This window comes from Nyctibius grandis, chromosome 1, assembly GCF_013368605.1.
Source record: "Nyctibius grandis isolate bNycGra1 chromosome 1, bNycGra1.pri, whole genome shotgun sequence".
Lineage (NCBI taxonomy): Eukaryota > Metazoa > Chordata > Aves > Nyctibiiformes > Nyctibiidae > Nyctibius > Nyctibius grandis.
Genome location: NC_090658.1, coordinates 3,907,576 through 3,932,652, shown reverse-complemented (window position 1 = coordinate 3,932,652; position 25,077 = coordinate 3,907,576). Strand labels below are relative to the sequence as shown.

At 43.0% G+C, this 25,077-nt stretch overlaps 1 protein-coding gene across 1 annotated transcript in view; it reads right to left on the bottom strand.

Moving 5' to 3' along the window:
• Positions 1 to 24,273, bottom strand: part of REL (REL proto-oncogene, NF-kB subunit) — a 30,945-nt gene extending 6,672 nt beyond the window's left edge. Inside the window, exons 1-5 of the mRNA XM_068409310.1 lie at positions 24,161 to 24,273; positions 18,704 to 18,846; positions 15,302 to 15,450; positions 10,943 to 11,034; positions 177 to 317 (exon numbers count right to left, since the gene is read on the bottom strand). Coding sequence (XP_068265411.1) covers positions 177 to 317; positions 10,943 to 11,034; positions 15,302 to 15,450; positions 18,704 to 18,846; positions 24,161 to 24,167 — 532 coding nt within the window. The 5' untranslated portion in view covers positions 24,168 to 24,273. The remainder of the gene's footprint in view (positions 1 to 176; positions 318 to 10,942; positions 11,035 to 15,301; positions 15,451 to 18,703; positions 18,847 to 24,160) is intronic.
• Between the last annotated feature and the right edge of the window lie 804 nt (positions 24,274 to 25,077).

The window sequence follows — 25,077 nt, the reverse complement described above, 5'->3', positions numbered from 1 at the left end:
CCCAGGATCATCTTTTGAGTACATACTCACTGACTTGCCATGTGTTAGACATGCATCTAGCAGTCCCAAGCCACAGAAGTGACCCAGGAGACTGGCACAGACCTCAAACTGGCCTGGCATTTCTCATCCCAAGCAAAAGAGAAAAAAAATACGCATTTGACTGAGTTGGTACTTACTGTTGTCATAGATGGGGTTGGAAATCAAAGGAGGAAGAGCTAACGTGTAGTTGCCGTGTTCGTCGGGGAGGAAGGCTTGGAAGCAGAGGCGGACAACATTGAGATCATACTCATCGATGTTGTGCAGCTGTTCTTCAGGCACTGAACAGGAGAAGGACAGACAAGACTGCGGATTAGTCATCAAAACCAGCAGGAATTCTTTAACAAACCAGGGATCAGTCTCCACCAGTAAAAGAGATGGTGTTGCCAAGGCACAAGAAACACGCCCATCCTCCCTGCTGGCTTTACAGGGGCTGCATAAATTCCTTGTACACAAGAAGTGATGCAGAAGCTTTGAACGCTTTCCCTTGAAACAAGGCTAAACTGTCCTCGTTCTCCAGCTGTTTCTTGCGTCTGGTTTCCTCACCTTGCCTTCCAGACCAGTTTCAAGTATCTATAGTTTAAAAGTCATTCCCTGGACATGTTTCTTTCTCATTTGTGCGTGATACAATTTACAAAATGAATGCCACTGCCAAAGAAAAATCTTTCAATACAAATAAGTCCTAGGACGTAGCTGAAGATTTTCAGCAATACGGAGAGGCTTCTGCTACATGGTATCCTTATTTTCCTCTAGAAACTGAGAGGGAAAAATAATCAGAAGGCAGCTCTTGGGGCAAGAATGAAGCCGAAACAACACAAACCATCTCCCTCCTCTCATCGACATCTGTGTCACTTCAGTACCTTTGAGAATAATGATCAGTGGTGTCATTACGATATAATTTGGCAATACAAGCAGCAAACTCTTCCTGGAAAGGATCTGTTTCCCTACATATTCCTCCCAGTGTACCAGACAGTCATGCATAATCCAAGCGCAACATTTCAGTTTTTTTTCACGCTTTTGCTTATTTTAATTTCAAGATGTAGGACCAGGGATATCGTTACCGAACATTTAATGTACTCCTGCTCAACGGGCGACTCTGGGAAAAGCAGCCCTCTCTGAATTCGATGCTTTCCTCTAAGGTCTGACATTAACTATTATTATGTTGACATTCAGCGCTTGCAAAATGAGAAACTGATTTAATTTTGTTTAAGTACTGATAATTAAAATCATTTAAAGTGGCTCTCTCTTCCAAAATCGTTCAAAGCAACAGTTCAGCAGTTAGATACGCCTCGCAATTACCTGAAGTGAACATGTGCCAAGTCAAGAGGTCACAACCTCTCAAGTTCAACCCTTTCAAAGGCCTCTCACAAAAGGTTCAACGCGCCTGCGATAAACAGTGTGGGGATCACACTGTACTGATTAGATTGAAATGCTCTGACCTTTAACGTTTATCACCGGGTTGGCCTCCACCCCGCCGTGAGTGGGATCCCACAATGCCCACTTGAATGATTTCTTCCTTTCACCTTTTGACAGTGTGAAATAATACATGCACTGAGCTCAGAATACTTTCCACTGGCATTTTTAGTATTTTTTGTGCTCTGAATATCTCAGTTTCTCCTGGTCTCTACTGTGAAAAGAAATCAAACCACCTTTCCCTTTTAGAAGTCCACGATCTGCAGTATTTCAAGACAAATACATCAGCGAGTACAAAACTAAGCACCAACTACACACGTAGCTTCAGAAGCGCTGGTGCCCAGAGGAGTTCTGCCAGCGTGCACTTTGCAGGTTGGTGCCTGACTGTACTATCAGATGTGCAGGGCGACTTTTTATACTTTAAGGTACTTCATTAGCTGACCTGCTAACTTAATAAATAGGGTCTTTAGAAAACAGGTTTGGGACAGCCGTCCAGCCTAACTCAGCTTTGGCAGACTCCGCTGCCCAACTGCCTCTTGGTGCAGCCTGATTGAGAGAATAAAAAAAAAAAAAAAAAGAGAGGTGCACTCTCTAGACTGCACCTTGCAGAAGGGATGACCAGGAGTGCAATGACACTTTGCTTCCAGCAGCTAGAGTGATTCTTCTAATCCACGCTCTGACATGCCAGCCAGCAGGCAATGAGCTCCCAAGGACACTCTGGCAGTAAGGCTGACGTTCGTGTGTTGTATTAGCCATGGGTGACCATGGGGATCTGGCCACAGAGCCCAAGCAGCAGTCAAATTTCAAACCTCTTAAAAATTCAATTGAGTGCAGAGATTCAATACCCTTTTCTAAGTCAATTCATTGCAGACAGAAGAGCCAAGCACAAAATCTGGATCTGGCGTTCGATTCTGCATCAAAAGTGAGGACTTTGTGGTTGGGCAATCAAGCCTCTCTCTCACAGATTAAAGTGGCACCAAGTCTCGTGCCGCGTTTTCCACAGGCGCAGCAGCCTCTTCCTCAGAAACAAATAATAGCAGCCTTAAAGCTTAAAAGAACTAAGTGCAAAAATACACTAGATATGGAGAAAATTAGTAATGCTAGCGTCGAAATTACATCATTTCCTACACTATGAACTTTCGCAAATTCCCAATAAATCCGTTTAACCACCTGACACAGGAAAAGGGTGGTGGGCCAATAATTGCAAGAAACAGAGCTGCTGTATACAGCTCATTGTATTACAGCAAAAAACACTGCTCCTAATTTGCATGTTCTTATAAATGATTTAATGCAATTTAAAAAAATCTGTAGTTTGAAAGAGGAAGTGCTCAGTCAAGATTGATTCCTCTTGGGCTATTTTTAACCAGATAAGAAGAACATAACAGAGCAAAAAAGGAGAACAAGACAGCTGCAACTCCATCTTGTGATGACACGCTTAAAAATATAGAGAGGCTAGATTCCGTGTTCGCATAAAGCAGCACACAGCTTTCATCAATTCCAAAACATATTTCATTCCCAGCTAAAAGACAATCATCCAAACTAAATAAAATGTTGTTATTTTTAATGAACGTCTAATTCTGCTCCCTCTGAAGTCAATTTGAGAGTAGCCACTAACTTGAACGGATGCTGGCTTAGACCTTAAGAATATTAAAAGCAAACAAAAACGAGGCAGACAAACACACTGACTAATGCCTGGAGTATGGCCGTACGGAGGATGGTCGTGTCACTCGGTGTTATTTCACTAACTTCTGTACTGAAGGTCAACAGACAGGGTTAAACCTGACAAACCTGAAGTTATTAAAGTTAAGAAATGCTGTTAAAAGATTTTGGGAACAGAAAGGATTGGAGAAGAAGAGTAGCCACTCCATCAACCTATGCAAGCTGCGCACAAGCAGCTCTACTGAACCCAGTGACGTTACACACGTGAAGTAAAAGACATCGCAGGGTGTTGGGAGCAGATACGGTAAAAAAGGCTCAAAGGCGACGCAAAAATAAAAGGAAGAAGTACTCTGTTCTTGGCAAGAGTTCAGCTTCCTCTTCTGACTGCTGCTTGCTGTGTGGCACCACACCTTACTGCCTTCATATGAATCCAACCGAAAGAGCTGGGATCCAACCGACAATCTAGGTACGTTCCTGTGACGGCCCAATCTAACAAAAAACTAGCATTAACCTGGCAGAAATTAATTTTCCACAGTTACCGATGTGAACAGGAGCGTACGAAGGAATGTCTGTGAATACAGCTCTTTCACAAGGGGAAGGTGAGCTTTCAGAAATAACACTGAGCCACTTAAACACATAGAAATGAAAATAATATTTTAAAAGAATTAAAATTCTAATTAATTATGGGACAAGCTGCAAAAAAGAAAAAAAATCCATAAAAGCACCACCAGCACAATAGAAAACTAACCCCACTCACCAAGATTCTGGCAATAGGATTTAAAAAACAGTATCTAGAGTTACAATCAGACCTGGGGAGTATTAGCTGTTCAGCCTGAAAGGGGCTACAATAACCAGTAAATCCTTTCTTTATAAATCTGTTTACAACTCTTCTAAAAGAAATGCCAACTCCCCAACTTAAAAAATAATTACCTTTGAAATAATTCTCTAATTCATTATCTACTATCATGGGGAGAGGCTGATATAATGCCAGCATGGGCACAAAACCACCCCACGCACCTCCTTCCAACCTGAGCTAGCTAATCTGAGCAGCTCACGCAACACAGGCATTAGGTTGGGTTGTCCCTGTCTCAGGGATTTACGTCACCGAAGTCCAGAGATGCCTGTCTGGGTTTCCACTGGATGAGAGAAATTCTCGGATTTGCTTCTGTAACACAAAATTGGAGACTCTCTGGGTCCAACCCACCAAAATTCAATTCCAAATTTGGGTACAAAATTAAAGATGCCGATAAGATCAGGCCCCCCGTTTGTTCCTCTTTATTAAATTTCTAACATTTTTTACTATTTTAACAGTCTTCAACATCTGGAAAGGCCAATAAAACACCATTTGTCTGATGAAATTACTGGGGGATTAAGGGCTCTGATGTTTACTCATAAGGTGATGCTCACAGGGAAAGTGAAAGTTTATTCTGAACACTGAAGAGAAATGATGAAGTGTTTGTTTTTTTGACTGATAAGGTGATACCTGATTGAATAGCAGATTCCTCACGTACAGCCCTCCACCCAGCTTCTAGACGAATGATGTCAGAAACTTCTGGAGTGGGTGGAGTTGGAGGTACTTCAGCATCTAAACTTAACCTGCATGGAAACTTCCAGGGCAAATGATGTGGTGTGACACATTTAGAGAGGGCAATGTCGAGAACACCAGGTTACCCTGCAAAGGGACATCTTGTGACCTTCCCTTCTCAACGAGGGGCTGCGGGGGCGTATGAGCCACGCTAGATCTCAAACAAAGAGAATGACCTCCCGCAAACAAAAACACTTCACCAAGGAGACTGCTCAGGAGCACACATCATTAATAATCACCATGAGCTGTATTCTGCCTTTTCTCTTACGCAGGTGATGGTTTTTAATTTAGGGATATGCTGGGAGCTCAGTTTCATTTAAGTGATGACACAGAGGTGGTTTGCCTCAAGCGTTTTGCTCCTGGAGCACAAAGATACCCTCCTTAGCCCTGATACCGACTGATCAGTTTAACTCAGTCTACACCAGAGGTTTGGCTGTAAAAGGCTGGCTCTGCCCAACCTTCATTTCCAGCACTACTCTTAAGCTGGGACTAGCTCTCACGTGGCGAATCAGATCAGGGAACCGGTCCAGCTCAAAGCTAACTTGCCAGAAGAAAAGAGGAAAAGGCTTGTTTTCAGTCAGTCTGTTCCCACGACCACTAGCCCTGGCACAAGGGAAATGGTGAAGGCAGACGGACGCAGTGAAAGGAAGGACTGCCTCTCCCAGTGCTGGTGCTGATGTACAGCAGGTTCAAGCAGTCAGGGAAATTGGGTGCAAATCACAGGTCCCTCTCAGCGCCTGGGAGGTACATTTCAGACTCAATTTACTCCCCCCAGCCTATGTCCACGTTGCAGCCACAGTTGTGACTGTATAGCTCTATGGCAGCTAGCCTTAGGAAGGGCAACAGCAGACCAGTAATGCAGCACACACTAAAACTGCCCAAGTATTTGACTGGTGTCTCCTGTAGCTGAACTCTACACAGCTACAAAGGACCTCACCAGCTAGTTTAATGCTACATTTACTGTTTCTAAGTGAATTACAGTTACACAGGTACGAAGGAAAGAGCAGATAGTCCTGGTGTACTATTTGGCCCCTGCTGTCAAAAGCAGAATATTGTGCTCTCTTTGTACCTGGGGCTTCAGCAACTGGACACACAGTACTGGAGGATGATGGGCCAGGCTGTTCAGCTATGCATCCAGAGGCCTAATACCATCTACTAGCACTTGTTGAGAGGTAGAAACTAGGAACAAGGGGAGGGAAGGACTGTGGCAATGCTACGTTTCTTCTCCCGATACACCCATGCCTGGTTTATACCTCTGTGATCCATGAAGAGGTAAATTTCAATCAGTTCTGCAGAAAGGACAAACCTTTGCATGTACATGTAAACAGAACGTGCATCAGCAACACTCAGTAATTTTAAAAAAGCAAAAACCTGGGGGGTTGATTAGTGCAAATGACTAAAATTCAGATGCTAACCTACAGTCAATAAATGCCCAAACTACTATGGCTACATTTCCCTGTTTTACAGCAGAAACTCAGTCTTTGCTCTGTCTAGAAAATGTTTCTCTGAATCTGGGTTATTTTCCTATTTTAAATCCAACCCAAAAAAAAAAAGTAAAAATGGAACAAATTTAAGCAAATATATCCAGCAGCCCCTGTATGTTTCTAAGATATTTTTTAGCAGTTTCTGTTTATAGTACAAAAAAAAAAAAAGAAGTCAGCATTTTTTGTCTCTCTACTTGGTAATTTTCCTTTTCCTTTTTAAACAACTTGAAAAGGGGCTGTCCTTTACGTTAATATAAAAATTTCAGCATAAACAGCAAGAAACGTTCGCATGAGGACAGAAGAACAAAGGGCTTTCTAAAGTTAAAGCTGAAGTCATGTTATGACCAGGACATTTAGCTTTCCTCAAGTGGATTTGCTCCGTCTCCCTTAAAAAGCTGACAACTCTCACCAAGATTTTCAGCTTGAGAATTTAGTTGGGGGGTTACACATTTGTTTCAGTTTAAGGACAGTAAGTTTAAAGTTTCTTTTAACACCTGGGGCGTTCATTAAAGAGGACTTCGATGCTTTCCACTTTCGAACCATTCCCAACTCCCAAATTCTTGCTAAGAGTCTTCTTTTGGTCCATAATATTTGCTTATTTGCTCACTTACTCAGTGACCCCATAACCCCCCCTATAAAGCAGGCGCTGCCCTGCAGCAAGTGGGCTGGAGAGGGGGGATCCTGGCGAACCCGGCCGACGTGGGCGAGCAGCGTCAGAGGAGAGGGGGGGTCTTACGAGCGCAGCCGCCGGCAAGGGAAGCTGCGGAGATGGTGACTGCGTGCGTGGGCAGGAAGCGAGTGTGACTGGTGTGGGGACGAGCCCGGGCGCAGCGCGGAGGCGTGCAGGGGGTGTCGTGGAGAGTGTGACGAGTGCGAAGCCAAGGTGGGGTCAAGCTGCTCGCAAGTGGAAAGGGGAAACGGCAAAGGAAAGACTGCGGAGGCAAACGGAGCTGAATTAGTTGTGGGGTGCAGGGGGCAGCCTAAAAATTAATTAAATGCTTATTAGCAAGAGCAGTTACAAAGGAACAGGAACCTTAAGCATGTGTCAAGCTCCAGGGAAAAGCCTGTTTGCACCCTCTTGATCAACGGCCTGAAATCTGGCAGTTCTCTGGGTTTCTCACTCTAGGACACGTCTAGGGTTTTCATGCTGCCATCCATTTGGCTAGAAAAAGGTCAGTCCTCTGCAATACTTTGCTAAGTACAGTTTTCCCCTAAATTTAAAGAACACATTTAGGGATTTTCCTCATTGATAATTAACTTGAGTTGTTATTAACTCAATTGTTGTCTCTATGTCAAGTCACACCCACCCACAAAAGCTCTTAACTGAAGACTGGCTCTTCTTTTAATTTGAGCTGGCTGTACATCAGTCAGTCCATGGGAAGACAAGGATATGGCACAACTCAACAGCTACTAAAAGAAAACAAACACTCTAGAAAGCAGACATGGACCAGCTCCACTGGAGGAGTAACTCTGCTCCTTGGATGCTGTGCTATTTATATCATCATCATGCCAAGGAGTCCTAGTTACACATCAGGCTGCCACCGCGCACCACCTCCCTGGTGTGCTCAGGGATAAGGGACCAGAGAGATTTCTAGAATTGTTTAGCTTATTAAAGGACAAAAATATATGGGATGTAGCCTTGTGAGCATAGTGGATGATGAACGCGTCCAGTGATGGTGCGGAAACAGCAATTCTCTCTCAAAGCTAACGCAAGAGGAGCAACCTGAGTGCAAGTCATCTGATTTGCATCCCAGTGAAGGCACACAATTTGCACAGCATGTACTGAACTTAACAAAGGATAAACGCTGCCAGCTAATAGTGGGGAATTCATAGTGAAAGAGCCTTACAGGTACACTTGCAGAATGACTCAGACGCATACAGCTCCAGCTAGGCACACGGCATGACCTGCAAACACCGACTTCTTATCATCAGGAGTTTGGAGGTAGACATTGGTTGCTTTAACAGTATAGACAAGAGTGCTGGAGAAAATTATCTTAAAAAAACATAAATCTTGACCAAGCAACTTCCCACTGTCGCTGATTATGACCCTTACTCAGCGTGCATCCATATCATGTGTGGGAAGACATGCAGGAGGGATGACACCACTAGAGAAATGTGTGTTAGGGCTCACTCTCCCTTTGCCATCCCAGCTGCTTGCAGCACCTGGGCTTCCCTGGAAGGCGATGGCCCCATTACACAAAGAAGTTTGGATTGCAACTTTGTGGACCCACGCCTTGCTATTACTTCACCCCTTACTGACAAGATACGTAATACATATGCTGGTAGGCTGGAGGCCTTTTGCATCTGTTAACAGGGTCAATACCAAACCTCTGCCCCGAAATCAGATTCAGGACAGGGACTGTCTGACTGTTCCAAAGGAAGGTAGGAAAGAAAAAGAAAAAACAACCAACTCACAAACACCCTGAAGGCTCGTTTTCAGCTCCATGAAATTTCTTTTATGACGTTCATACATGAAATGAGTAACACTAACTTGCGACCTGCTTAGAGGATGCCTCCAACTCCAAAACTCCCCTAAACAGAAAAGCCAGATGCCTTTCTGAAGACACATACATAAAGCACAATGCAGGATGGATACAATACAGCCTGTACGGTCTTGGAGAATGTGGTGATACTCTTCTGACCTTAAAAAACAAACAAAGTAAATCCATACAAAAAACTTTCAATCTTAACAAGCAGTGAACATTACCGTGACCGCTGCTAATGAAACCCTGTTTTGATCAACTAAGTACACACACAAAAATATTTCTGTCACTAATCCTGTTTTATTAGACCTTGGTCCTATGCCTTTCTGGGCTCTGCTTAGCATGGGACTGCCCTGGAGCAGCTGGAGGCCATTCTCAAGAGGCTCTGCTTTGTGCTGACATATTAACAAGTGCCAAAAGACAACTACGCAGGCTGGGGATTGCCAGCGGCTCCTTCTCAGCACAAGCCCTGCCAAGAGCAGGGTGCTGCCCTGTGTGTCACCCAGGCAAGGCTCTCCTCTGCTGCTGGACTGGTGGAAAGCAGCCCATAATCTGACTTGATGCTACCAAGTGTGACCAGCTGTAATTGACCCAAAATCATTAGCGAATTTGGAGTTAGGTGCCAACCACTGCAAAAATCTGCTGTCAAATGATTTTAGTTAAACATGTCTTCACTATTACACTCGGCAGCGCTAGGAACAGAGCTATGTGGTTGCTAAAGCTTTGGTGAAATACACGTACAGAAAGGGATTTTATCATATCCTTTTACTACACGACATAAAGAGGAAAACGTCAACTCATTTTTTATTTATGGAGTAAAAGAAAGCCAAGTGGGCTGAACAGAAGAGTTCCCCTTTTTTGTTTGAAATGAAGGTATTGCTAGCTGAGTCAGGGTAAAATAATTAAAACACTTAAACTGTTTAAATTGTGCTGAAGGACTAAACTCATGTGAAAACTGATGCTACTGTGTGCATACATTATCAGAACCAGAATAATTGCTTAGATGGACCATTAGGACCATCAGCCTGACTCCAAACAGCTGTTCTAAAATTAAGAAAACGATCTAAAACATTCTTATTCTGTAATAAGTTCAACATGCTTCTTTTTGTCCCAATTAAGGACAAAAGCAAAGGATGTATTTTGAAGCTAGCCAGAAATCCAGTTCTCAGCTCTCTAAGAAGGGTCTTACCTGAATTTAGCAAGACTTCTGCGGGTATTAAAAAAAGAAGTATTGAAAAATGTCCAAGCTCTTGCCACACTTAAGCAAATACACAACTGCGCTCATAATAACGCTTAGCTAATAGTTTGGGGGGGGGTTTATGCTTTTCATTTAATTCCCTCGAGTTGTGCCTGCATGCTGAAAGCCTTGGTCCCACTCCAGTTAGCCCTACAATTTGCCATGTGTTCCTCATTCCCTCTGTGTGCTGAACTTGGAAAATTATATGGCTGTGAGATGAATTGGTTTAGCAAGTTGATCTGAGGGGAAACCACTTTTTTATTTTTTTTTTTGCAAGTTGGTTTTCCATTGGAGCAACTTGCTGAGTTCGTTCACGGTGCAGCCACACAGCCTCTGTATCTGGAGTGAGGAAAGTAGTAGGAGTGTGTGACCAGGGACGGAGGGAAGCGCAGGATGACTCTTTTTGAGAGCAGCCCACAGTTGGGTCAGATCAGCTGTCATATAAAACCACAGCCCGTGGGCAGGCCCGTACAGGTGTGGTTCTGGAACAGCACAACTTGCCTCAGACTTGACTGAGGCCAACACCCTGGGTGCCCGTACCAGCTCCCATGATGTAAAATCAAGCGAGGGGCAGCTTCAAGGAGTCTATCAGCTCCCTCAATGGGCTGGCTGAGGGGTCACAAACACCAGTGTCACAACGAGAGAAGGGACAGGACAATGGCAAGACAGATTTATATTGGTTTAAGTTGTTGCAGACTTATGCTAATTCAGTCTTTCACTCTCATAGCTGCCAAAACTGTGGAATCTAATTCCCTGAGTTACTTGTAGAAGTTTCCAGAGAAGGTTGCTGCTGCTATCCCATTGCTTCTGTCCAAGCAGCAACTCACATTGCTGCTGGAAATAAAAAAAAAATTAAAAAAGGGAAACTATCCAAATATCTTCATCATGTGATGACAGTGAGGAAAGACTAAGAGGGACACAGAAGTGTAAGAGTGTTTCTCAAAAAGAGATTTTTTTTTAAAAAAAAAAGCTCCACCACAAAAGCAAAGGCAGGACAAACAAAACCCCACCACCCTACAAAGTGAACCAGCTAAGTTCTACTCACCTTTGAAAGGGTTAATTTTCTTTGAGATTCGTAAAGAAATTGATTCCTTCAGGTCTTTCTTCTTCACACACTGAATGCCCAAATTCTGAAAACTGAAGCACATGTGGCAGGATTTCAGCAACTAATAAAATCTTCAGTGTAGAATATTAAATAAATTATTTGATGTTGACTAGTGTGATAACATACAGTGCAAGAAATGAAAAAAAATCTTGTTTTGAGAAGGATGTAAAAGATCTGAAATGCAGGGATGCAGTTTTCTCTAAAATAAGAGCAGAAACAGAAGTGAAAAATACTAAAATAAAATTCCAGAGATTTTATATGATTTATTAAGGATATATATTTCTATATTAAAAATTGTTACTCGTCAGTAAACCTACCACGATTAAAAGTTAAATACTTAATTTCACGTAATTTAAAGTGACAATTATTTTTGTTATCAATAAACCTGCTGATTTGCATTAGTTAAGGCTTTGCCCTCCTGCTTTTAACAGGGAATGTAAATTTCAAGCACTATTTTAAAGGTTTTTTTGAAACAAGTCTAAACAGGCTTTCAAATATCATGTAGTTATGGAAAAGTTCTGAAGAGCTGCAGCTCCTCCTTATTTGCATAAAAGCGCAGGTCACCCTGATGCAGGAGGTGGGGGGAGTCCCCAGCGAGCTGACTCTTTCCCACATGGAAAAACCATGACATCATCAAAGCTGAGTGGATGTAAAGCAGGAAGTATAAAAAAATATTAAAAAAAAATAATCCGTGTTTCATGATGTTACAATATGCTCAGAAGATAGGTCGTGCCAGCAGGCATCTTTCTCCAGAAGTACCAGCAATTTCCCTTCCTTTGAAACTCCACAGAAGTTCTTTGCTGTAGCTACGCCTAAAAAACCACCGTAATGCAGCTAAAGATACTCCTTGTTCCTGCCAACACTCTCAAGAACAGTTCTATGTTTCCCTGCCCTGAACAAGCCTATCCTAGCATGATGTGAAGTTGAATTTCCTTAACCACCCTTGCCTGCACCCAACATGCTCAGTCCAGAGGTTCCCAAACCCTCTGCAATCAGTCTCCACTTCCAGGACCTTTATTCACTAGAGGAACGCAAAAGCTTCCTTTTGAACCTGAACTTGATACAGTGACCTAGAGGAAAACGAAGCAGAATCTCATAATTCACTAAAGCACCTTGGCTTCATATTGTGGCTACCGACACTCAAGATTCGTACTCTGCCTTGATGAGCAATCCTATTTCTATCTTCTCCTGTAGGCAGTACTTTTTCTAGGGCTTGATCACAGCACATAGTACTTTTTCCCCCCCAAACACCCACTGTATTCCACAGATGCAGCTTGAAGCACACTCCAAGTCCATGAACAGGCCTGGTTCTGTATTACATCCCCCAAACTGCCTGCCAGCAGTCCCAGGCTCTCCAGCCATCCACCCTGCATCTTTCAGCCACTGTCAACAAAGTCTCTCATGGAGAGAAACCAGGCTTTTAAACACTGTAATTCTCAGCTTATAAATATTTTCTTAAACATGCGCTGTCACAGTGAAAGTGTCTATTTAACTATCACTAAACAGAGGGCCGGATCAGAGGAAAAACTGCTGAGAACCTCAGCAAGGCTGTGGGGTTTCACATCAACGTTAGCTGACAGGAAGCAAGCCAAATAACGAGAAGAGAGAGGGAGAAGTAGGAAGAGAGAAAAAAAATGAAAGACATTTTTAAAAACTATGATATCATCCACGTAGAGACACAGCAAACTAGGAAGTAAAAATCTGAGTATAGGGGCAGTCACACACGCTCCAACATTCATACTTTTGCCTTGATGTTTTGGCCAGGGAGGGCTCTGATCAAGTTTAGGCAGCAGTACAAAGATCATTATACCACAGGCAGAACAAAATACTTTGTTCAACCGGAAATACACGGGGAACTTTAAACAAGCAGAAAGCAGAGTAATTACTCAGACCAGCCCAAAATCTGGGATTGGTAGTTCCAGTTCTGAAAAAAAAAAAAAAAAGGAAAAAAAAAAATATGGATTTTTGCTCTGTTTGGGATGCTCAGCAAGAGTAAACAGCCAGAACCACTATCAAGAGAGGACATCTCCTGCTCACTAGTATTGTAGGAGGCTTTTCTCCAACATGGACTCGAAGAGAAGAATGTGAAGACTGAGTCACCAGCCACAAAAAGGAAAATGACTTTCAACATCCAGATCCAATTATGGATCACACTATTCTTTCATCTTAAAGCAACCAATGATTTGTTATAAAAAATGAGTGTACCGATGCTGGAAACATTTCAAAGAGAATGTTGCTAGCCTCCTCCCATCAGGATCTCCAATGTCAAGCTCAATTGAAGCTTATAGTTTCCCATTATCAGTAAAGTAGCCCACTTACTGCTTTGTAAGAAACAGAGCGGCTTATAACCTAAAAACGTTGAGAAGAATTGATGGATATAGCAAACAATCACAAGTGCCTTAAATGAAATGTAGGCACAGCATTATGTCAAAGAACAGGATTTGATGCACACATATAATGGAGATGAAATCAAAATTTGCAAGAGCATCCCAATCCTTTTTGGCATTACATCCCATAACGACCTCTCCACGGGCTTGCCTTGTGCTTACACGCTTGGACCTTGTGCAACCAAATGCCAAGAGGAAAAACAATCATCAGTGTCTTCCTGCACCTAGTGAACGTAACACACAACCAGAAAAGGTGTCAGGCAATCGGGCTTTTTTGCTTGGGATCAGAAGGCGCAGAGCTGAGAGCAGGAAGTGGGATGGGCTAGAAGGGCAGACATCCTTTGACCTTGCGTGAGGAAGCCTGATTTGAGAAGACAAAGGAGAAGCTGGTGAATGGATGGTCAGAGGAAGGTGCAAGGTCCCTTAACAGTTTGAAGATATTTGCAACTGCCTTTTAGACAAGGTGAAGGGGAACTCTATTTGCAGGGAAGCCGACGAGAATGAAGTTACAACAATCAAGATGGAAGGTAAGTGCCTGAAGAGACAGCCCTACCTTTTTGGAGACGTATGACAGTGGGGGGGAAAAGTTATAGGAATTACATTTACTAATCCTTTTCTACCCTTTGCCAATTAGGACAGCATCTGTGAACAGAGCTAAAAACAATAAACTAATAAAATTGTAACTAACTGTAACAGCAAAAGACAGTCAACATGCTACATGCCACCTGAATACTCCGCAGCACACTCATGATCCCTTGAGCCCGGGCTGTATGTTGAAGAAGCATCTCCACTATTACAACTGTTTATTTCACCATCAGGCAATCATCATCTTCAAACAGACTGTGTCTGCAGTTCTCTCCTTTAATAGTGTTCTACTGACTAAACCCACATAAATATGGAGTAATTTCACTAACATCAACAGAATCACATCAGCCTGAGAGCAGTGCGTAAGAGCTACTTATACACTGAAATATTCACCTTATTTTCTCCCCAGCTCAGTTATGTTTACCCCAAAGCCATAGCCTGCTTCCAAATTTACTACATCGCAAACTGTGAACCACAAACAGCTTGTCAATTCTAAATTCCCTTCTCCAGCAATAATCACTTGACATTTGTTGCAGTTCACTCTGCTTTTACTTTATTACCTAAGACTTGGTAAACTTACACAAAATGCCATCGAATACAATTGTATTTTAGATATTCTTAATTTCCCTCTGAATAGCACTGAGAAGCACATCTCATACAGAGCCTGAATTTTCCTTGCTGCATCAAGAAGGAGATCCTTCCCAGCATGCTTGCTCTACAGAGCTGGGCTGAATCTGTATTTTTACTCAAAAAAACCCCAACCCAAACAAACAGCAACAACAGTGACAGCTACTAACACATTTCTAGATGTGTCACAACCATTATCTTCTAAATGACATGATACACAGCCAGTACAAACTTTCTCCACCGGTTTCCAGGAAGTCCAAATATAATTCCCATGGAAGACATGAACTTCCCTAAATCTCTTCTCATCATGAAGCACCAATCCCAATGTTGTTGTTACCCATTCTAGTACCCATCATTTTCACATGTAGGAGAGAGTCACACTCAAGAATAAGAAGTGTTACTGAACAAGACTGAAAAAAGCAAACAAGTGGGAGAAAGGAAAAGGAGATAGACATTGGGAGAATGAACAGAGGAAAGAAAAGGGTGATAGGAAAAGGACAGGGCCAAAAGATGAGTGTGTGAAGTACTGAAAAAGAACAAAATACTTCAAAGAGAAGTTGCCCTCTCTCTGAGATGGATTAGTAAACCTCAGCAAAGACAGCATACTAATTGCCCTTTTAGTCACCTCAGAGTTTTAAAACATAAGATTAGCAAATCACTTGCATAATTAATCCAAATCCCAAGCAACACCATTACTCACGACAGGACTCGCCGTTCTGGCCCAAACTCTGCTTCGTAGTAGCCATCTCTGCAGTCTTTCCCAACCAGATCATGAGGGTGTGGCTTGTAGGGTTCGTTCTTCGTCACCAATGTAGTCCTTATTTTGACTTTTCCAAAATAGTTCAGAATCTACAAAAAATGTGAGATATTTTCTAGATTTTAGATATCGGGGCTAGTAAAGTCCCCACAGGTAACAGAAAATACATTTTATCCTAAAATACTCTATGGAAGAAACACCACAGCTGAGAAAATGGCATTATTGCTTCGCAAAAGCCAAGACCATTCAGAAGTTTTGTTCATTCCATTTCAGTTGTTCACTTTACACTAAAAAAAAAACAACCCTTTGGCAAACTATTTGAAAAGTTAAATTTTTTTTCAAAAGTATCTCTCATCTCTGTCGAGAGTAAAACAACATGCTTCACCTCCTAGTTTTGCCACAGAAGCTGCTTATTTGTAATGATAAAGTTTTGCTAGTGCCACTATTCGACATTCAATCCATTCGGTTCTCTTAAATTACCCTACTGCAAGAATGGGAAGGGAGTCTGAAAGGCTCTAAAGAATCAGGTTTTTTCCTTCTCTTTTTTTCTTTTTTTTTTTTTTTTTTATGAGGCTGGGGATCTATTGCTTCACCATCTTACCAGGGCTCTTTATACGAGTTGAATTCATCCCTGGGCAAAAGGCCAGAGGTAATATAGAAGCTTAGACCTAAAACAGCTTGTAATGCTGCAAGAGCATAACATAACAGGACAGATTTCATTATCAGATCCAGCCTTACAATGAAAGATGCAAAATTCTATGTAGGTGACCCCATACAAACGCTTATTGAAGGACAGGTCTAGCTCCAAAGATCTTAGGAAAAACCTCCCAAGCTCTCAGGGATAAGGATATCACCTGTGCATGGAACACTAAGTAGTGAAAGAGGATCTTAACAGATACAGCATGACATAGTCCTCTATGAAGTTTGTTGGGGTTTTTTTAATTAATTCTCAGATGAATATTCAATCTCATATTTAAGGGCGGCACTGAATTCTCAAGCTCCTCCTAGAGCCTTCAGAGCAGTCATCAGCCTAATTCAATACACTTTTCTCAGGTGCATAAAAGTCTGTCCTCACGCTGACGGCTACCAGTGAAGTCACCAAGGGTTGTGTGGGCGAGTGTAAAAAAAAAAAAAAAAGGAAAACAGTTTGGCCTAAATTGTTTGAAGCAGAACTTGAAAGCACATACAAGACTTGCTCAGGCACACATTTGTGCAGAGGCAAGTTCTCCTCCTCCACTTCCCCTGCCCTATAACTAACTGTTCCTCTCCTCCTTCAGCCTTCTCTTTCCTTCTCCTGAGACTCCAAGGATCCATCATATATCCTTTTTGGTCAACACTTCAGCCTTTGACTTGACCTGTGCTCTTCTAGGTTCCATCATGTTAGCTTCTTCAGTCTCCAATTTGGCTCCTTTCTTGGCCCTCATACAAGCCACTGTTACTTTTTACCCTTAAAAAAAAAACAACTTCCACCACTCCTTCACCTTCTTCCAACTATTACATCATTTCCCCCTCATTTCAAACCCAGTCTCTCGAACTTGAAGCCTGATCTAGCCACTTTTGATTCTCCAGTTCCTCCTTGATGTTCTTCATCTCAACCGCACCACGAAATTTAATCTCTTCCTGGCCTCTCTGTTCTCATCCTCATTGATGTTTCCATCTCTAGAGGGGACTCCCCTAGCAGCTCATCAGCACTAAAGCCTCCTACGGGCTTCAGGGAGGCAGGAATTCACCTAGAAATCACCTGCTATCGGTAACAATCAGGACTGTCATCAACAGTTACCTTTAAAAAAGAACTATGGCCAGGTCTGTGTGGTGACCTACCATATCCCATCTTCCCTTTGGGTTCTGGCTGGCCTTCATGTGCAGCACAGTCCCGGCTAAGAGGAATCAAGGGCTTACACGGTCTGTTCAACTTGTGCCCTGACACAGCCTTAGGCTGAGTTTGAAAGTATTTACTCTTGCCAGCAGCCTACGTAGTTCCTTGTTCAATTGGGAGAGTGCTGAAAAAAAGAGCCTGGCAAGATCTCCATTTCCTGCATTCCTTAACCAAATCTGGCACAGTGATAGTCAAGGGGGGAACCTTCTTGTTTGCTTCTCCCCTTAGTAATTCTGGCTTCAGGGCTAGAGCAGCCTCCACAGTTGCTTTATATAGTAGAGGCTCACTCTGCTGCTCAACACATGACTGCCACTACTATCTTTCTCAAACTCTCCCTCTTCTTAAAGAACTTTTATGCCTCAGCCTAAAACATCTCATATTTTTCAGATTTCACATCCTCCGTATCTGTTCTTTTTCTGCTGTGATTCCAGAGACTCCATCTTTGGCTCCACTTTTTTTTATATTTACACACACTGATACACACCTTCTGTAATGTACTTCAAGATGGCAAGTACTTGTAACTTCCCATTTATATTTGAGCTTTCTTTTCTAGTCTCATCTCTGACAGATTTCCTCCAAATTGAAAAAGATCAAGTAAACACCAGCAACTTAAACTTCAAATAGGAGACCAGAAATTCTTCTCCCTTACCCTACCTGTCTAGGGTCTTTGACACATTCTTTTTTCCCACATATGAAAGCTACTGCCAAAGTGCTTCCATTCCACCTCTACTATCCATATCTTTGTCCCTGCTTTGATCATAGCTGCTAGGGCTACTCTGATTTCCTTCATTCTGGATTTCCCAATCTATCCATAATGCAACCACCCAATTCATCTTCATTGCAGGTGCTCTGACCACATAATTCCCCTTTCTCAGCTCGTTTTTAAATTCTGTATCCCCTTCTGACTTCACATACTTCATGGTAGTTTGCAAAAGAAACTAATCAAGAAGAAACAAGAGAGTCTAATCACTGAATCACTGGCTGTAAGTCACTTTTCTGACTTTGCTCACTTGAACAAAGTGCCTTCTTTCATGTTGCGCCCAGCAGCTTTTCAAAGCCTTTTCAAATTTTGTAGGCAAACTCCTTCAAAGCTCTCCCAAAATTCATACTGCAGTCCAAATAGTAAAAACAAACCCAAGTCGCATAACCAAGAAACCAGAACAAATGTACATACAGAAAAAGCTAATAATAAATGATTCCCAGACAATGAGTAAGTTCACTGAGTTCTCTCTCTGCCAGCACTTTGTTAACTACCTCTACACCTTCTCCTCTTCTGGTAAATTTGAAACAAAATCTTTAATGACTAGGAGCAAGGAACTGTTTTCCCACTCTGTTGCAACTACATTTGCATGCCAAGGAAAGAATAACAGAACATGAAATGAAAAGTATTTTATTTACTGCACCGAGTCCAACACATAGCTGAAGCTCAGTGTGGGCAATGGTAATTCATGGATAAAAGTGGTATTTACCTGTATGGAAGGGAATGTCTTATTGTTTTCAGTGCTGTGTTCTCCTGGAATGCTGCCTGCCGATCTTCCCTCGCATTTGTATCTGAAACGCATGCCCCTCTGCCTGGGTTGTTCAAATATTTCAATGTAGGGCTCAGGGCCACCTTAAAAACAAAACGTTTTCAATGTTAGTAGACAGTAGAGCTTAACAAGCAGCAGATGTAAGAATTAGAAGATCTAGACTCTTTGAACTGATATTACCATCTTTCCACTTGGTCTACCTTCTCAGACAATCTACTCTTCTTTTTACCTACACGCACACATTGGAGGCAGGGGGGCAAGGCGAGAAAACAGATGTTAAATGAAACCTCAGATACCAAAGCCATCTAAGTAATTAGCAAAGGACACCCTCCCCTCCATCTCACCTAGAACTTAGCTTATTTTAGCTATTAGAGAGTATGTGTCTGATGAAAGAGGATTTTATACAACAGAAAACAAATCATTATTTTGATGGAACAGTTGATATTTTTAATTATAATACACTTTTAGGAATGGTTGTCCTCTTAAAGTACTGGTACTGTCAGTCCTGTGTCTTCTTAAATGTCCTCTGAAAGTGAAGATGTTTCCTCAGAATTGATTGATTTGGTTCCTATTATAGTGAAGCAGAAACTATGCAAATTATGCAAGAAAAAAACCCTACCAAGTTGAATACCATCACTGTGGGCTCAGAAAAATACCTGATCGCTGGTATTGAATTCTACATCTTGGGCTGCCCATCTCCCACAGGGACAGCTTCTAGTTGTAGTATCTCTCCAGACAATGAAACCTCAGTAAAAGCTATTGGGCAGTTGTCAAAAAGAGGTTTTCAGGAAACACGAGTGATAAGACAAGAATATGAGACAGCAGAACTCTTAAATATGGGAGGTTAGAAAGACATTAACTTAGCAAAAGTGTAAGTACTTTTCAAGTGATGTTTTATTGCCAGACAGTAACAAGATATTTAATATATCTTACTGAGAACATCAAACAGGATAGTCAATCAAACAGTGACAACAGTGGGATGGCATGTGAAATACAAATAACAGAGGGTAAGTAAATATTGTAGAAGTTGAATCATCATGGGCTGCACGATCAGAAGAACATAGCTTATGGAAATGTCTACCGAGCTCCCTGTCATCTTCATATAATAGCATCCTACTCAAGCAAGGCTGAGCATCACAAACAAACATGACAGGCAATGACCTGTGGCACAGCACTGAAAAAAAGTGCTTGGACTTCAACATACTAAGCAAAATAGTTATTAAATATATTGAAAGTGCTAAAAGGGTAACAGATCCCGTACTTCCTTTTGCCCAAGGTCTATATAGCCTCGGGTCCATAGCATATGAGTTTTGGCAAAGAGGTGGATTCCAATCTTAACTCCATAATAAAAGCTTCTCTTTTGTTGCACCTACAATGACTTAGGTATACCTGCCAACACAAACCTTGAACTTTATGCCTGGGATTTGTTGATCGCAAAACATTTCCAGCGCTACAGCAGTTCACACTCAAAGTAGGAAAATATTATAACTTTATCTTTTAAGTAATTGAGAGAAGCAGAGAAGGGATGGAAAGATCTACATCTCCAAGATATCACCTTGGTCTTACCTGAACACACATTTCAACTGTAACACACCTACAGACAACTGTGGCATGGCAGTATGAGAAAGCAGCTCTCTGATGCTGGAATTGCCTTCAACACCACACGCCTTTTCAAAACCTGAATGCCTTTCAAAAAGGCACAATAGATTTCAACTTCAGGCTGTGTTTGGTGCCAAACATTTGAGAACTACTATTTAGGACTCTCTATTCCTTTTTAACAATTTATCAAAATGCAGTATCTAAACTGATCACCTCCTGTCAAGCAGATTTTAAATAATTTTCAGAAAATAGAACATGAGCTGTCACATTAAATACACATTAGCCACTACTCTAGGTCCAGTTACTTATAAGGATGGTCACTTTCCTAGATACTTCCCAGATCTTCTCTAACCCTCCTTTAGATAAACTTTGCACACTTTCTCTTTCTGGAAAATAAGCAAGTCCAGCAAAGGGTGGGGGGACTAGCACTGATAACAAAACAGCCTAGAAATTACATAAAGCTGGTTTCAAAAAGAGAGCAGAAGTCTGAGTTTCTCACAAAACCAAGCTCACACACCAGTGTATGGCTATTTAACTTTCACACTTAAATTTACTTATGCTATTGTACTTATCAGGACAGTCCAGAGGACCAGACAACAGAGGACTTCTGCCAGCAGTGAGGAGAAACTGCTGCATATCAGTCAGCCTCCCATTTCCATCAGGCAACTGAGGAGAGAAAAGAATCTCACCTTTCCATTCCTACGTAACACAGTATGCCACAAATACAGACACGTATCCATACACTAAATTAAAAATCTATTTTAGAAGTTATAATGACAAAATTGCAGCAAAGTGCCTGCTAGCCGTCTTACTTCAGAGACGCACATGCTTACATAGCTGCTAACCAGATGCACGGTACACCCACATACATTACGTATTTGTCAAAACTAGCTAGAGCCTCGCTGTTCGAAACTACTACAGAACACAATCACTTCAACTCTTTAACTCTCTCTGCTTTAACCAATGATTTCCCTTCATGCTCTATTAATTCTTGCTTAAGAGGACTTTTTTTTAAAATAAAGTGCTCTTAATAGGTGAGAAAACTCTGGTCTCAGTGATCTTTACAGGGCTGTGGTCGAAACAAATGTCATTGAAGGCAAACCCGCTGCTTAACAGCAGGTGTGTTTGTGGGAAAGTAAAGCTCAATGACACGGTAGCCTCCAGAGATTAAACATTAAACTTCATTTTATCTCGGTTCTCTCTCACTCTATTTAAGAATCACGTTATCATCTCTACCACGATTATCAGTGCCATCATGTTTTGTGTAGAGAGAAAACACAAAAGCGTTTGTGCGAACTGAAGGTATTATCAGCACTCTGCAGCCAAGTGGAGGGCTCCCTGTTTCTTGCTTGTGAAGTGGCATGGCTTAACTATTTCACAATCTACACTCACACGGAGAGGTCTGTTAGCTCACACAGAGTTGCTGAAGACCTCTTCAGGTCTTGCTGTGTTTGTCAAATATGGGCTATGGCAAAAAACAAACTGTCTTGCACTGATTCTGGAAGAGAAACACACAGCTACTCGTATTACCTACCTGCCACAACTACTCGGAAAAGCTTTTGAAATGGAAGAAAAACAAAAATGTAGCTAATCCTTCATCTAAGTGCCTAAGAGCTTAATTTGCATTTGTAATTAATTATAATTGCCTACACACATGCTAGCAATAGAAACATTATGCTACATATTACAACCTGCCTCTTGTTCTTTTTATTATAAAATTGTTTATTCCCCCCGTGCCCTGAATACCACACTAATTTAAAAGAGAATATAGATCAAGTGCCCCAATGACATACTCAAGCAGTAAGAGCTCCAAGAGTTCATCCAGTTTATACTCATTCAAGAACTGAAGGCTGGTTTATCCTAGACTGTTTTGAGCAAGACAAAAATGAACACAAGGACAACCCCCAAACACTCAAAACACCACCTCCATCAGGCCTCTCCACGCTGAGAAACCTGGGCTGGTTTAAAGTTTAACAGGGCCTGTGCCATTAGGGAGGAAGCGTGACATGCTGCCACCAAGCAGAGCGACAACGGGATCACGGGTTCGTGCGTTTTGCCTTGTTCCTTCGCTCAAAGGAAGCAGGCTGAGGAGGGACTACACAACTGGCGTTTTTCTTGCACAACTAGGAGCGCCCTGTGAACAGACTCTCCAGCCACATCTGCATGCAAAAGCAAGGCAGCTGTGGGCCTTTGTGGAAGATGTGAAAGTATTGCCCGAAACTCTATGATCTGAGGTGACTGCAGCGAGACACAGACTGGAGAAGTGTTGCCCTTCAACTCTGATGTCACCGCTCAGTACAGATCGCTGGTGACCCTACGTCCTCCACAGCAACAGCAGTTTCTGAAAAGCAAGAGCAGACAATCTATACGCTTATAACCTCCTAGATGATCTCCAGAGGTCCCTTCCAACCCTTAACCATTCTGTGATTCTGTGTGACACCTCAGGCAACAGAGACTACGGTGGAAGAGTTGTTACAGCACATTGTCGCTCAATCTAAAATAACCGAAAGCGTAAACACATTTTCATTTTAGAAAGTAGTAATCTACCTAGGACGCCATAAACTGTACAGATTCTAACAGAGAGACAAAACTGCTCATGAACTTCCTCTTCACTATCGTGTTACATTACAGAACAGCAACCAAAAGGAAAAAAAACAAACCGACTACAAAAGCTAGCTAGTACCAGGAAGTTATGAACTTCCCCTACTGAAAAATTCCTTATCTGGTTCCTAATTACACTGAAAATATATGAATACATTAAGAAAAAAAGTGCTGTCTCCTCCTTCAGTTTTTCCACTCTAAAATGCATGTAACATTTAGAAGATGCCACCATACAAACCCAGTTGTTTGCTCTCTCTGCTGATAGCTTGCACACGTATATATTTAACAAGAGTGAAAATTCATACTTTACTAAGTGGTAACTGAACACACGCACCCCTAAGTTTTGAGTCTGGAGAGCATCTTTCCTTAGAAATGTTACTCTAATTAGGTTTTGTGTGGTTTTTTAAAACCCTAAGATATCAGAGAAACACCTTCTGAAAGGATGACAAATTCAATTTAGCCTGAAGAAACTTAATTGTACTTTTTGTTGTAATTACTCAATGCATGATCCCTTATCTACGTTACTTTGCATTTATGCCATCTCTGTTTCTTGCTCATTTGCATTCTCATATCTCATAGGTGAGTTCCGATGTGAACAGGATCTCGCCAAGCATCAGGGTCTTCGGCCTATTGATGTCTCTTGCCCAGATACATGACTTGTGCTTATTTAACACCTCAACATTTTAATTACACAACGTTAAGACTTAAAAGATCCATTCTGAAACATAACAGCCTCAGAAGATCTTGTCGCAACTCATCTCAACAACCCCACGATGTCTCTGCGTTAACTTTTTCCACGAGCCTACTTCACAAGCTACACGGGCACGGACATAATATCAAAAGCAGATGCTGGGACGATGGGGTACGAGCCCTGTCACCCTTTTGTCGCACTGTTACTCACCTACCGCTGACTGCTTAGGGGCTTAAGGCAGCACCAGGGAGATGGTGGGAGAGGCAAATCATCCCTCAGAGCATGAAAGTAAGAACCGACCGACACTCCGCGTTCCCCCTAAACCAGCAACCGCTTCTTTAGCCACGCAGCTGAAGTAACGAAAGCGGCCGAAGCAGGGAGGAAGGGCGGAGGGGGCTCGGCTCCCCGCCGCCCGGGCCGCGCCGATACCGGCCGGTGGGCGCAGCCCCGCTGCCCCCCGCACCCCCCCGGTACCGCACCCCCCCCCCCGCCCCGCCGCCGCTCACCGGCCATGCTGACAGCTCCGCGCAGCCGCTCCGGCCCACTGCCGCCGCGGGGCTCCCCGCCCGGGCCCCGCGCACCTCGGACGGACGGACGGACAGACGGCCGGGCCCGGCTCCCTCCCGCCCCGCTGCCTGCGCCGCCGCGCCCCGCAGGCCGCCCTTTTCAGGGGGAATTTCCCGGCGGGCGGACGTGCGCGGGGCCGCCCCCCGCCCCGGCTCCGCCTGCCCCCGCCCGGCACCGCCCGCCCCGCGGCAGCGCCGGGGAGGAGCCGAGCGGGGGCCGAGGTCCTGCGCTGCCCCCGGCCGTGTCCCCGGAGCCCCCGCTGCAGGGCGGAGGAGAGGGGGGGCAGCACCCCCTCCACACCGTGACGGCGTTCGGCCCCCGGGCCCTTCCTTTCCTTCGTGGTAGCCAGAAGTGAAAAGAAACAAGTTCAGTTCCCTTTACTGGAGCCCTCTAACTTCAGAGCACAGCAGGGGCAGTCAAGGCATGTTTCTTCCATCATACCCCTCACCCTCCTGCTCAGCACTCTTCTGCCTCACCCCTCCATCACTCCAACACCCTGCTTTCCCTCTCCCTAAGCCTCTAGAGACCAAGCTCTCGTTACCCATGTTCTCAGTTGCATGGTGGTCACACGCAACCAGCAATAACAGAAAACTGCACTTAGTAGGGATAGACTGATACTAAAACTAATCAGCAGCAAGCTGATCAGATCACAATGGTCAACTTGAAATCTACCTAACCTTTCCAGATCCAAATCTGAAATACATCTCACAGCTCAGCCCTGACACAGCTAGATCGAGTGAAGGAGATGAACACTGTGGGAACAACTCCACAGGCCCAACTCTGGATGAGGTGTGGAGGGGTCAGTAACCAACAAGCATATCTAGGGGGATTAAAAACACCTGTAAAGAGAGGAACA